General features: G+C 37.1%; 2 protein-coding genes across 6 annotated transcripts in view; both read right to left on the bottom strand.

The window, feature by feature from the left end:
- CADM2 (cell adhesion molecule 2) overlaps nt 1–14,746 on the bottom strand; it is a 1,278,284-nt gene that overhangs the window by 811,267 nt on the left and 452,271 nt on the right. The gene's annotated exons all lie outside the window — the stretch shown is intronic.
- Nucleotides 8,498–11,665, bottom strand: LOC133256721 (capping protein, Arp2/3 and myosin-I linker protein 2-like). The gene has a single exon (XM_061431683.1). It carries the CDS (start codon nt 10,117–10,119, stop codon nt 8,581–8,583), a length of 1,539 nt encoding a protein of 512 aa, XP_061287667.1. The 5' UTR covers nt 10,120–11,665; the 3' UTR covers nt 8,498–8,580.

Genomic DNA, 14,746 nt, shown 5'->3' with positions numbered 1-14,746 from the left:
GGACTGTAGCCCACTAGTCTCCTCTGCTCATGGCATTCTCCAGGCAAGAATACTAGAGCAGGTTGCCATTTCCTACTCTTAAAGATCTTTCTGACCCAGGGATTGAAGCAGTGTCTTCGGCATCTCCATCAGCAGGCAGATGGAGAAAATATCTAAACTCTACTCTTTGAAATGGGACTCAGCAATCTGCTTTTCATTAAGCATCATATTTTCCAGAAATACTCATCCATTCAGCTGCTGCTGTCTTCTACAAACAGATTGAAAAACAGGAACGTTTTCAAAGCTCTCTAGCATAGGATGTGCATTTTTCAAAAGATGTCAGAGAATAAGATGGGTCACAGGAAAGAATGAAAGCTGAATGTGGCATCGACTCCAGTTATAGAATAAAAGACACTGCTTTAGTCTTTATAGTGTAACAGTTGCCAGTAGTATAAAATGAATTTGATGGAGCACCAAAAACATAACAAGTTGAATAAAATCTATTTTTGTTGATGAAAAAAGAAAACAATCTTGTGGGTCACAATTTCTTGATCCTGTGAATTCAGATTCCTTTGAAGGGTATAATATTGATTTGTGGAGTGTCTTGTTATTACTAAAAGCTATTCCCTTTATTCTGATGCTTTTCTGTGGCAAAAAAGAAATGAGATTATACAGCTGATATCATTAAAGCAAGAGCAAAATTGCATTAAAATGAAATGTTTTCAGAATTGAACATGAAAGTCAAAGAGTTTGCCTCCCCATCTAAATTTCTCAAGCCTAGAAACACATCACAGAGTAAACTGAGATCAATTCCCAAAGGAAAATAAAACAGCTGACCTTTATTTTCAAAGTTCTTTTTCTTCAGTTAGTTAAGAAAATATGAACATTTATTTTACCTTTATCTAAAACCTACAGTTTAAAACAAATAGAATTATGTTTAAAGGGCTACATTACTTCAAAAATAAGTTCTAGAAGAATGCAAAGCTATCTGGTATGACACATTTTTTCATATTATTTAGATAACAGTGTTTCCTTGTTAGAAACACTCAAGCAATCTTCATGAAGTTGTAAATAAATAACAACATTAAGTTCTTGGGTCAGTTTTGGATTCTGAAGTCACTTGACTATGTTATTATCATCCTTATCAATAAAATACATATTACTATTATTGCAAATGTAGCAAAGCCATGTTGCTTGATTCTTCAAACTATCCTTTTAATCATTTTTCTTCACTATATTTTATTATCTTCATTAGTAAAAGCTTCAAAATACAGCCTTATCATAGTTAATATTATATTACATTTATGGTTGCTTTTAATTAGTCAATACCACTTATTTCTTGAAAGTAACTTGCTCTGTTTACCTTGTTTCTCTTTTGTTTAGTTGTTACTTTTTAAGGAAGAATGAAAAGGAAGAGAAAGGTCTCTCCTCTTAGGCAATTTTTCTCAGTTTTTATGAGAGAATCATGAGTATTTATTCAAAGATATGTTCAGAATACCTACTTTGTGGCAGGTGCCATCGGGTGCTGGGGATCTCATGATGAACCAGATAAACATAGCTTGTCCTTACATAGCTTATTGTCACACATAAGCTAATTTTAGAAAGTGGCAAGCACCACACAGGGTGCCAAGAGAGGTATCATAGGAACAGTAGACCTTAGAAAAGACAAGGGAAGGGAGATGACTCTGAAGAGAGAAAATTGACACTGAGGTTTAAGAGAGAGCCTCCTGCCAGCAGGGAAAAAAGTTAGAAAGATATTGAAGGGTCAAACAACTTGATATGTTTAAAGGAAGAAAACCCCAGCATGGGTGAAGCAAAGGGCAGACTGACGGATGTGCTATAAGGTCAAGGACCAAGACAGAGCTGGGCCAGGTACCTTCCTATTTCATCCAGTAAGGAGTTTAGCTTTTATTTTTCCGGCAAGAAGAAACCATTCAAATTAGAAGGAGTGGTAGGAATGGAGATTTATTCAAAACACTACACTGTGTTAGCAACAATGATAGAACGTTTCTATTACTGTTCCATGGGAAACCAGCTACACAAAATGATTCCTGAAAAATTTAGAAAATGCTAGATATCAAGCTATACTTTTGGACAATTACAGTATCATTAAATATAGAATATTCTCATAAAGTTAAAAGCTGCTTAAACTTTTACTCAAATTCCCAAATATATCTGACCTCAAAATTTAGTTTTCTGGTGGTATCTGGCATCTCTTTCTGGAATCACACTTTGGAAAATACTTATATAGAAAAAAGTGATCAGTATTACTCAAGTGAGTCATATCATTGGAATTCTTTTGCTTTGTTTCAAAATTCCTAACTACTAAAAAATTAAATTTTAAAAACTTACATTCATATTAAGAATGTGCCTTACATTCATTACTTTTCATACACCTAAAAAAGTCACTCACAATGCAATTAAACCTGTTTAAGGCATGAATGGGATAATTTCTCCATGAGCTCTATTCTATTTCATATTCTCATAAGGCAACTTTGGCATTAAATATGGATAAAGTAATAGTTTTCATAAGGATATCCAGTATTAGAGTGTTAGGATGATTTTAATTAGTCTCTATCAGCAGGTTAGGTTTACCTGTGTGCTTGTCCATGTGAAGTGCATGTAAATCCTGAGCCATCACCTATGAATTTAAATCAGAAAGCTCATCAACTTCTATTGGCAAGGTGAAAGATAAAAGCCACAGAAGGGCCTTCCTAGCCTCTGTCAGTAATGATAAACAGCATTAACTGCTTCTGTAGACACTAATGCTGCTATCTTGGGAACACAGGCAGCTACCATGAGAACTTTACAGCTTCACTAATCATACTTTTGTTTGTCACAAAACAGAAAATAAAATCTCAACAAAGAAGCAATAAATATTAGCATTTATGAACAAAAGAAGGTCACATAAATATGTATATCTCTGAATATGCAATGCATTCTTCATTAACCAAATATCATGTTCATTATTATAAGCTGTTATTCTAGGAGAAGGAGACAACAGAAGTAATAGAAAATTAAATGAAAGCTGGGACAGAGTCAGATGTGTAGGAAGCATTTTCCATAAAAAGATATGGTGACTATAATAAAAATCAATGCTTTAATGTTATGAAGTTATTTATTATTTATTTGCTTAAAGGGGTTTTCAGTAGTGATAAATATTCCAAATTCTGTGACATCAAAGTACCAAACTTTTCTTCTAGTTCATTGAAAAATTTGTGTTTGTGGCATTATATTTTAAATTCAAATATTATATTAAAATTCTAGTTTTCTCACTTCAAGGCAAAATATTCACATTGAATTAATTTAATAACATTGCTTACAAAGTTTAAACAACACGCATGGTAATTTTGATATTAATATAGAGATAGCCAAACAATATTCTCCCTTAAAAGCATACCAGGATGTTATATTATTGAACTACAAAAACACTAACAAGTTTGAAAAAGAAACTAAGACATCATGCATATCTTTTTATTTTCAAATACCTATGCCTATAAAGTTTATGTGATAGTTTACTTTTCCTCTTCTTACACAACATTAAATCCCTAGTTCTTTGAAAGACTTCTCTTATGTTCAATGGTTCATTTTCCTTTTACAGTTTTCCTTTTTTATATTATATTTCTAATATGTTTTACTTTTTTTTTACCCTTCTGCTATATTCCAACATGACTGATAAGGTGAAGGTTCAAGTAGTTAGATTAATCAACTGATTAGTCAACTATGCTACTAATTTTACAAAAAATCTTATGTCCCTGCTGTTCTACTATTACTTCAGTTGCTAAATACTGTTGGGATATAATTAATGATGTTATGTTAAAACTCAAGTGCTGTTAGATAACATGCATGAAATTTAGAAGACATGTATAACAAACCAGAGCATATCCTTTAAAAGAGCACCTAAAAACAATCTAGTGTAGATAACCTACAGTCCAAGGGTTAGGGCATTTGTTTGTTTTCCCATAACATTATTTTTATTACCTGTAAAATGGGTTAATAATAGTACCTATTTCATATAGTACTTGTAAGAATTATTACATATGCATACGAAAGGCTTAGGATAAAAACTGATCACACAGAGACTATTAGTTATTATGATCTACTTGGATAAATTCAAATGTGGTTATTGAAACACAAAATAATAGAATAATTGCAATTGTATTCACTGGTGCAAATATACTGTAATATGTTATATGAATATCATATAATTGCCTAGGGGATATGATATTAAATATTAGTGGGAGGGACTAATAGACTAAGTTATCTGGATAAAGGAATTAGGAACTAAGTCTTTTATATAATGTTCAGAAATAAAAAGACTATTTACAAAATTTAGAAAAGAACATGTTGTACATTCACTAGTTATTAGACAAGAAATCTGAATTGATCTCAATTTAAAATCTGCTTCTTTCTTAGTTTTTAGTTTCAGCTTACATTAAATAATAAATAACCTTCTTTCACTACCTTATTGGGAAGAGAGTGAAAGGCTTTTATTGGAAAAGAGAATAGAGATCAGAAGAAAAACTATTCCAACTCTCACCACACTTTTGAGAAGGTCATAGTAATTGATTTCAGGTACTTTGTAACTGCAGATTCCTAACTCCTGGTTGTATCCCTATATAAGTATATGGTATATGTGGTGTGGTAGGAGCCTCTTGATGAAACTGAAAGAGGAGAGTGAAAAAGTTGGCTTAAGACTCAACATTCAGAAAACTAAGACCATGGCATCTGGTCCCATCATTTCATGGCAAATAGATGGGAAACAGTGGAAACAGTGAGGGACTTTATTGGGGGGGGGGCTCCCAAATCACTGCAGATGGTGACTGCAGCCATGAAATTAAAAGACGCTTACTCCTTGGAAGGAAGGTTATGACCAACCTAGACAGCATATTAAAAAGCTGAGACATTACTCTGTCAGCAAAAGTCCATCTAGTCAAAGCTATGGTTTTTAAAATAGTCATGTATGGATGTGAGAGTTGGGACTATAAAGGAAGCTGAGCGCCAAAGAATTGATGCTTTTGAACTGTGGTGTTGGAGAATACTCTTGAGAGTCCCTTAGACTGCAAGGAGATCCAACCAGTCCATCCTAAAGGAAATCAGTGCTGAATATTCATTGGAAGGACTGATGCTGAAGCTGAAACTCCAATACTTTGGCCACCTGATTCGAAGCACTGAGTCATTGGAAAAGAACCTGATGCTGGGAAATATTGAGGGCAGGAGGAGAAGGGGATGACAGAGAATGAGATGGTTGGATGGCATCACCGACTCAATGGACATGAGTTTGAGTAAACTCCTGAAGTTGGTGATGGACAGGGAGGCCTGGCGTACTGCAGTCCATGGGTCACAAAGAGTCAGACACGACTGAGAGACTGAACTGAGGAGCCTTAGGGACAGGATGGTAGTAAACAAAGATTCATATTATACAACCACATTTGAGTCTTACTCCTTATGATCCAAGTCATAGGGTTAAAAGTAGGTAGAGCAGCACAGAATGCATATAATGCTGACCTTAGAAATATATGCAGTATGTAAGTACTCTGCATTCCATTAGTTTTTCCCTAATTCTTCTGGCATTCAAGCATTTAGTCAACCCACTCAGTGAAAGAACTATTATTTGATCCTGTATTACTGCCAGACGCTGCCCTGGGAGCTAATGATATAATGGTGAAGAAATAAGGTCACTTCTCAAGTAGTTTATGATCTTCATTTGTTTCCAAGCAGCTTATAGACAATGGCAAAATAATTCTAACACTGTGGGAACACATGGAAAGGGTGATTTATTCACTACGCCTTAGTGTTATTGTATTTCTAAATAAAAAAGCTCAGGAGAGTATATTCTATTTCTTTGTATCACTTCTGCATATTACTTTAGAGTCAGGTAAAAAATAAATATTTATGAAACTGAAATAATAACATAATACATTTGCCTTATTAATTGACTAGCAATAAACAAATGTTGACTGAAAGTGAACTAAAAATACTTTACTTTTATGTAATTGGTTATTGAATAAGAAGGACAGTCTTCCTCAAAATTTAATGATGTCATTAAAATGATATAATCAGAGGGTACATGATATGAAATATATGAATTTTACTTACGGATATTACATATCAAAACATCCATTAACCATTGGGGGGTTTCCCTGGTGGTTCAGTCATAAAGAATCCACCTGTCAATGCAGGGGACGTGGGTTCGATCCCTGAATCAAGAGTTTCCCACATGCCATGTGCACCACTACTAAGCCCAAGCACCACAAGCATGTAGCCTGTGCTCTAGAGCCCCGGAGTTGCTTCAGTTTTTTACTGAAGCCCTTGTGGAGAGCCTGTAATCCTCAACAAGGAAAACCCCTGCTATGAGAAAGCCACACACTGTAACTAGAGAGCAGCCCTGACTCTCTGCAAGTAGACAAAGCCCACACAAAAAGCAACAAAGACCCGGCACAGCCGTAAGTAAAATTATTAAAAGATTTAGACATAACAATTTATGATATGACATATTTAATTTCTTTGTCACGAAATATGTTTCCTTTGAGAAATCAGTGAAAAATACATGTAAGGGTGCTATCTAAAAAATAATAGCCAATGAGATAACTAAGCTGTTGTAATAATTTTAAATCTAGTTACTTCAATGTCTATTTTAAATAAGAACATTGATAGAAGACTAAAATTATTCTTTATATGCCCCAATTTTTATTCCTATTATTTAGTAGAAGTCTAAAATATAGGTATAAATAAAAAGATAATAAAATATACATATATATGAAATTATATAGTGAAAATATTAATTCTTCTATTAATTATATGTCATTCATAGAGTGACAGATAAAAATTTTAGTAATATTTAACATGAATTTCCTTAAAAGAGGCAAACTTAAGGCATTTAAATCAAATGCTAATATTAAATTAGTGTATCTATTTTTATTTGAATTAATTAGGATACAAAGAGTCTTATTTATACAGTATGGTGACATCTCTCCTGTGGTTAAATTTTTTTCTGATAAAAGCTTTAGCACTTTCTCCTTTCAAAGACTATAAATGAAAAATTACAACAAATAACAAGCCTAACAAAACAACATTCTGACTATATTGTCATATTTATTATAAAACACTTGGCTCACTGCATTTTGGCATTTTATACAACTGATTCTGACAGTGATTAACATGGTTTGGGCTTCTGCAGTTTCACCCAAGAGAAATAAAACACCAAAATCTCTGCAGGTGTGTAATGGGCCAGAGATTTACAATCTGTTCTGCAAAGTCAGACTTCAAAGACTTGAAAAAAAAATCTTAAAGTTGGCAATGCCTCTATCATCACTAATATTTAAGGTGTTTTCTATATTTCAAAAGGAACTGTGTAGCTAATTGCAAAGATTTCATCTCCAATTTGACTTCTGTGCAGCTCTCCTCAGAAGACAATTTTCATTATACATCTGCACATTCCAGGTGAAGCAGGCATCACCTTTATGAAGCAGCAAACTAAATAATTATTTACTTCTACTTCCAAGGAGACTTCACTTGAAGTATACTGCATCATTTAACTGATACTAAGGAGTAGTTGGGAAGTACCAAGGTAATTACCAAATGACAATCAGGCAGCAGCACCTGGGCTATGGCAGCCCCAGGACAAGTGCCCATAATTGCTTCCATGATTGCTTGGTGTGAACCTAATATAAAACTTATCCAATTAGGGTCAGAATATGCATGATAATTTCAATTATAGGAATGTTCATCTGCCTGAGAGCTGCTCACAGAAGAAAAAGTTCAAATAGTGCTATTTAAATTTTTAAATATGAGAGTTTACCCATTTTCGTGGATATCAGGTCTATGTGTATGCCTGACGGAGTGCAAATGGCTCCATCTTTTAGAATTTTCCACTTATGTATTTTCAAATGTCATCTCTGTAGTTTATAACCATTCCATGGGTAAACAAACAATGAACGAACAACATAAAGGAATATCATTTTAATGATAAGTCCCTCAGAAAATCAGTAGTAGGTTACTGTCTTTAAACTTGAATTCTGTTTATACGTTTCAATGAAAGCACCCAGTAATCTCTCTGTCATCCACGGCTATTACTAACAGAAATGAAGTAAATTGAATAATGGGCCAATATTTTTAGTCAATTTAACCACCAAAGGTTTTGATTGCTATGATATTTTGCCTGAAGTATAGTTCTCTTCTATTCAAGTATGTTTGTTGAAAATTGTCAAGGTCATAGATGCACACATTAACCGTATCAGTCAGGGTGGCAAAGAGAAAAGCTTTGTTCCATTGTAGCAGATTGCAGCCTTCATTCAAATATTTTCTGTCATCTCATCAACCTTGTTTAAAAGAGGGGATAATGTTAAAAGAAAAAAAAAGGGAAAAGAAAAAAAAATCCTTCAAATTCTTCATCCATATAAAACTCCATGTATACTCTCTCAAAATATATACAGTATATGTAATTTTATTATACATATATAATATATAGAACAGACACAAATTTGAAAACTGTCACACTACCCATTTTTAAGCTTTGATTTTTTAGGATATAAATAAGAATATTTTTTTTTTCCTTTGAGTTTTTTAATAAAATAATCTCATGCGGCAGAAAGGAAGAGGTCAGGGGGTGGGGCCGCCGCCTCTTTGGTTTGTGGTTGGGGAGGGTGGGCTGGAGGGCTCTGTAGACTGGGTGGGTAGAGGCTCGGCTTCAAGGCCAGATCCTATGCTTGGAGATGGAGGCGCCTCAAGCTTTGGCCTGCGCTTGAGGACAGGGGAGCGCTGTAGCCGCAGGGGCCGGTCAGCAGGGGCCTGGAGCTGGTCCTCATGCACAGACACTGCTCGTCGCCCTGCCAAACGGGGCTGCGGCCTCAGCCAGCCATCTTCGTTCCTGGAGCCTAAGCAGGGATCCTCTGGGAGGCCCAGGCTGTCTGGGGAGGGACTGGATCTTCGGGGGCTTGGGCTTGGACATGGGGACGGGGGGCCCAGACCATCCTGTTGGCCCCAACCACGGCCTCTGAGCTCTGCATTCAACTGTTGCCCCAGTGTCTTCCAGGTGGCAGACTCAGGCCCTTGGCCCCCTGGCCCAGGTCTGCATGAAGGGTCAGCAGACATTGAATGGGTGCGGGACTTGATCGAGATGGGAGGAGCCTCTGTGGAACTGTCCATAATGTCATCATCTGAGCCAGCCTTCTTGATTTCTCCATCTTTGCTTTGCTTCCTCTTGCCTTCGGCACTCCCACTGCCTCTGCTCACACCGATCCTCTGCAGCATCACTTGTACTCGCTGCTCAAAGGATGGGGCCAGCTCTGTGTCTCCCCGCTCCAGGGGCCGCCGCTTGTCGGGCCTGGCACCCACTGTCTCCTCCTCCTCAGCAGGGAGCAGTATCAGGGAGTATGCCTTGCTTTCGCGGGTGCATCGAGGCCGACTCCTGCGGGTTGGGTCTGGGCTGCTGGTGCCCCCCTCAGCCCCTGCAGCAGGCTCCTCACCACGGCCAGGACGGGCCGGTGGTCGAAGCAAGTCCTCGAGTGTGGTTTTTCGAGAGCGGGGAGCCGCGCCAGGGCTGGTCTCAAGATCAGGTCGTGACCCACGTGTTGAACGAGGCTTCTTGAAGGCAAAGAGGGTGCCCAGCTTCTTGCGAAGTGTACGGGGCACAGGGGTGGTACCTCCCTCAGCTGCCGGGTCCTCCTCGGGGGCCCAGAGGCGATCCTGGTGGATCAGCCTTTTGGAGAAGAATTCCTCCACGCCCTCATCCACGCGGGCACTGAGCCCATTCCCTTCCTGCGGCAGGGCTGGGGGCACCTGGGGGCCCCCCGGCGGCGGGCGGTGGTGGTGCTGGCGCCGCGGCCGCGGTCGGGTCCGGGTCGGATGGAGCAGGGGCTTCCCGGAGGGCGGCAGGTCCATGCGAGGCAACGGGCCGGCCGGGGGCCCTGGGGCGGCGGGGCTCGGCGAGCCACGAGCGGACGGCCCCGCCTGCGGCTCTGCATCTTCCCCCGGAGCCGCCAGCTCGGGCTCCGGCTCTAGCTCCTCAGCAGCACTGTGAGTGGAGGAGTCCAGATGAAGACAGTGGAGTGATTCAGGCCATTTCTGTGGAGGACTTTCATCCTTCTGCTCCTCTTCATCATCCTTTTCTTTCTCCTCAGGGAAGAAAAGACCTTTCATTTATCAAAATTACTTATTAAAAACGGAAACTGACGTGATACCTAATCACACGTGTACTACCAAAGTTTGCATTAGTATGTGAACAATATTATCTGTCATTTACCAGTGTTATACAATTCTACATTTGATTATCTTCTGTTTTTTCTAGGTTTTTGCAGTAGGAACAAGCATACTATCCAGAACAAGCATCAGAACCACGATGTGTTCCTTGGCTTGGTTTCTTGACTAAAGTTGTAGCATTGTATCTGCCAGGATGCTTTAGCAAATTTCAATCAATAATGTCCACCTGAAGCCAGCACTGATCTTACTGAACTTGAACTCACTGAAACATTTTATCACAAAGACTGGAGGTTGTAATAATTCATTGCTTTAAAGTAAAAAATAGATCCTTTTAGATTTGTATAAGAGCCATAATTTATGTAGTGATGTTAATTTCGAGTGTGTGATGTGCTTCAGTCTCTCATTCCGCTTGCCATTTTATGACAGAAATGCTGAAGCCATCTGAAGGTTACAATGTTCACTAATAATGAGCTCTTATGTCCTTGTAGGTTTCACTTTGATGGATATCCATAGTGTTTCTCCATGACATAATTCTACTGAGGAAAAACATGTCTTGAAAACACAGTTTGTGGTTTCACCTTCAAAGATAACTAGCATGATTTTAAAAACAAAGGTAAACTAAAAATGAGAAATAAATGTACATTGTTATCATACTGTGCATATAATCATTTTTATTACATGTACTTCCAAATTTAATTGTAATTTAATTACATGTACTTCCAAATTTATTCCAAAAAAATAAAGATGCTATAGAAAGAACACTCTATAGAGTGTTTCCTTGATTATTATTTTTAAAATCTACCCTTTTAGTCATAAAACAGTAATGCCACTCAAATGAGACACACACAGCATGTTTTTCTGAAAAAGCTGTTAATAGTCTTACATAAACAAGTCTCCACATTTCAATGTCCATTTTTGCATATGCTGAAGAACTTCAAGAACCCCTTTATATTTCCATTACCTGTCAGTTCATATTATAACCATAAAACAATGAAGATGACAGCAACCAAAGACACAAATGAAGATTCCCTCAAGTGCTTCTACAGTCCATATAAAAATATAGAATCAAGGCCTTACAGTCCTTTACATAATCAATAGTAGAAAACCGTAAATGTTAAGATGTAGATGATTTAGGTAAAGGCTAAAATGAGATTTCAAATGAGACTTCTGAATTGCTAGCATTGAAAGATTGGTGTTTGGAAACTTTAATTCTAGTGTAGTTCAACATGAAATGGTATCAATTGAACCCACAGGTGTTTTAAATAGAAGTTAGTATTCAGTTTGCATTAGAATTGGCTTCCATACATTGCCCCACGGATTTCAATTAAAATGACCTCATTGGTTCACCTCTGCTGCTGCTGCTGCTAAGTCGCTTCAGTCGTGTCCAACTCTGTGCGACCCCATAGACGGCAGCCCACCAGGCTCCCCCGTCCCTGAGATTCTCCAGGCAAGAATACTGGAGTGGGTTGCCATTTCCTTCTCCAATACATGAAAGTGAAAAGTGAAAGTGAAGTCGCTCAGTCTTGTCCAACCCTCAGCGACCCCATGGACTGCAGCCTACCAGGCTCCTCCGTCCATGGGATTTTCTAGGCAAGAGTACTGGAGTGGGTGCCATTGCCTTCTCCGGGTTCACCTCTAACAGATGTCTATTTCAGTAAATTATGTAAGTTGTCTTCTTTCTCAATATACAGAGACTATGAAATGACCTTATATAAAACTTTATACAAGAAGGATTAAATTATTTGGAAGTTCTGCTTGAGATGATCCCAAAAACCCATTATTTGACTAAAAATTTAATGCCTCCACTGCGATACAGCACTGTGTAACCTAGGGACTCCATAAATACAGGATGAAACACAGACTTTGATAAGACTTAGTACTCAGGCAGAAAATAATTGTTGTAACTCATGTACAAATTAGGATATTATCCATGACACCATGTTGGCATAAATGATTTACTTAAAGTATGTAATGAACTCAAAGAAGATGCCCTGAGAACCTGAGAATCTTCACATGAAACACTTATATTCCTCATAGATGTGTGTATGAATTGTTTCTAACTAGATTTCTTTTTATATTGTAATTCAATTGTCTAAGTGCTACTGCAAATGTGACACTAGAAAATTCACAACTGTATAAGACTCAAAATGTGAAGGAAACACCTTTACACATATATAATGACAATAAATGTATAAATGATATAAACAAACAGGATACACATTTCAGCTCACATTTTTAAAACTAATAGAACAAATTGAAACCTTTTTTTTCCTTGCCAAGAATGTGCATTTCATTATGTAAAAGATTTTAATGCTGATTTATATGTGAACATAAAAGGAAATTATTAAGGACAGTCTTTCATTAGGTTTTTGAAAAGTAGTTTCTAAATATATGCATGTCAGTTTAAAGAAAAGAGTGATGATAGTAATTTCTAAATGACCTACAGATGTGTTTACATAGCACCTACCTATTTCTACTGGGCAAATTTTTTTCATTTAATTTCACGTATATCAAATGGCGGAGTTCAGGCAATTGCAGATATAGTTCTTTGATATTTGTATAAAGAAATCTAGCAATTTATTTAAAAATTACATTTTTCATAAGTGAAACTTGGGCAGTATATTGAAAGGTAGAAAAGAGACTTCCTTTTTTATTCAAAATTGTAGTGTGTGAAAGTGGAACTGTTTAAAGACATTCTACCTGCTTCAGCAAACATGCAGCTCTCCCTGTACTGGGGAACATCTGGTTTTAAGAAGGTAAAATGTAATTACTGGAGGGAGATCTGAGCTATTCCATATGCCTAATCTCATTGGGCAGGTCCTACAATTTGCTGGAGGTCCAAACAAAAGTTGCATGGGCTTAATTACTTTTGAAAAGCATTCCCAAAGCTTATGCTACCTCAAAGCATATCTAGAATTGTCGGTTAAAAAAAAAAAAAGCAAAAAACTAAGAACCTCTTCCAGATAACTGAAATCCAGAAAATGTTAGTTTTCTGAAATAAAATACTTATATTCTTGCTTTCCTAAGTCATATGGTAGAGATGGCTAGCTATCTCCCAGATATTAACAAGGAAGAGTTTTGGTGGATATAACTTCCCAGACAATGATTACATTTCCCTGCTCCACTTCAGGCATAGCCTTGTGACTAGTTTTGCTAATGTATGGTTTTTAAGAAGTGAATTTCTTTTCCATTTCCTAAAATTCCTTCTGATGACCAGAAGAAAACAAGATTTCAAGAGTCTGTGCATTTAAAAAGATAAATGATAGAAAGATAAAAAGAGTCATGCTATTTTGAAAAATAACAGATTGTAAAACTACAAGATAGAATGATGTTTTATCCTGAAAAGCCACCCCCTGACATGCAATGATCATGTTGGATGGTTAGGTAGCAAAAAAAAAAAAGAAAAAAAATAGCTTCTATTCTACTTAACCACCATAATTTTGGAGATATTTGTTCTAGCTGCAAGTATTATTCTCAGAAGGTCAGCACCATCATTGTGCTCGCCAACTGTGGCTCAGAAAATCTATTCAATAATCACTCAGTACTTGCTAGAGACCAAGAATTGTGCTAGTTCTTTGGAATAAAACATGACTATGACTCAGTTATTTTTTTTTATGATCTAAAGAAGAAAAACATAAATAAATGCAGAATAATAAATGATATAGTATATACTGGGGGAGTTAGGGAGGATAAACCTGTAGGTGGTAACATGATCAAAGGCAATAAACGAGAAATTATATGCTGAGGATGTTATATAGCAGGTGAGTCTCTTAGCTGCAGGATGATTTTGAGGGAAGGGAATGGTTTTATGAGCTCTACAACAGGTGAATGAATGTATTAAGGGTAATAAAGTCTAGAGCTGAGAATAGCAGTAATCAATGCTCTTGTAATGCTCTAATAAAATGTAATGAGGGTCCACATCAAGGTAGTGGTGCTAGAAATGATTAAATTGATTGATTGGATTTGGAAGAGAGGGTGATAGTTTAGCTTACTCTAAATGGTTGTACCAAAAATTAAATGTTCAAGAAGAGGACAATTTATCAATAGTAGAAAATTTGATTGATTCAGTTATTGTTAAGTTTCAACTGTCCATATGCTATAGAAGTTATGATGACCACCCAGCAGTTAAATACATAAATCCAAAGATCAAAGAGGAACTAAAGAGCCTCTTGATGAAAGTGAAAGAGAGTGAAAGAGTTGGCTTTAAGCTCAACATTCAGAAAACTAAGATCATGGAATCCGGTCCCATCACTTCATGGCAAATACATGGGAAAACAGTGGAAACAGTGGCTGACTATTTTTCTGGGCTCCAAAATCACTGCAGATGGTGACTGAAGCCATGAAATTAAAAGACTCTTACTCCTTGGAAGGAAAATTATGACCAACCTAGACAGCATATTAAAAAACAGAGACATTGCTTTGCCAACAAAGGTCCATCTAGTCAAGGCTATGGTTTTTCCAGTGGTCATGTATGGATGTGAGAGCTGGACTATAAAGAAAGCTGAGCACCGAAGAATCAATGTTTTTGAATTGTGGTGTTGGAGAAGACTCTTGAGAGTCCCGTGGA

The sequence above is a fragment of the Bos javanicus genome, chromosome 1, assembly GCF_032452875.1.
Source record: "Bos javanicus breed banteng chromosome 1, ARS-OSU_banteng_1.0, whole genome shotgun sequence".
NCBI classification, from domain to species: Eukaryota; Metazoa; Chordata; class Mammalia; order Artiodactyla; family Bovidae; genus Bos; species Bos javanicus.
This window is presented reverse-complemented; position numbering and strand designations above follow the sequence as displayed.

What these genes read in the sequence shown, in the direction of transcription:
- LOC133256721 (XM_061431683.1), bottom strand. Translation starts at nt 10,119, where the DNA reads ATGAAAGGTCTTTTCTTCCCTGAGGAGAAAGAAAAGGATGATGAAGAG.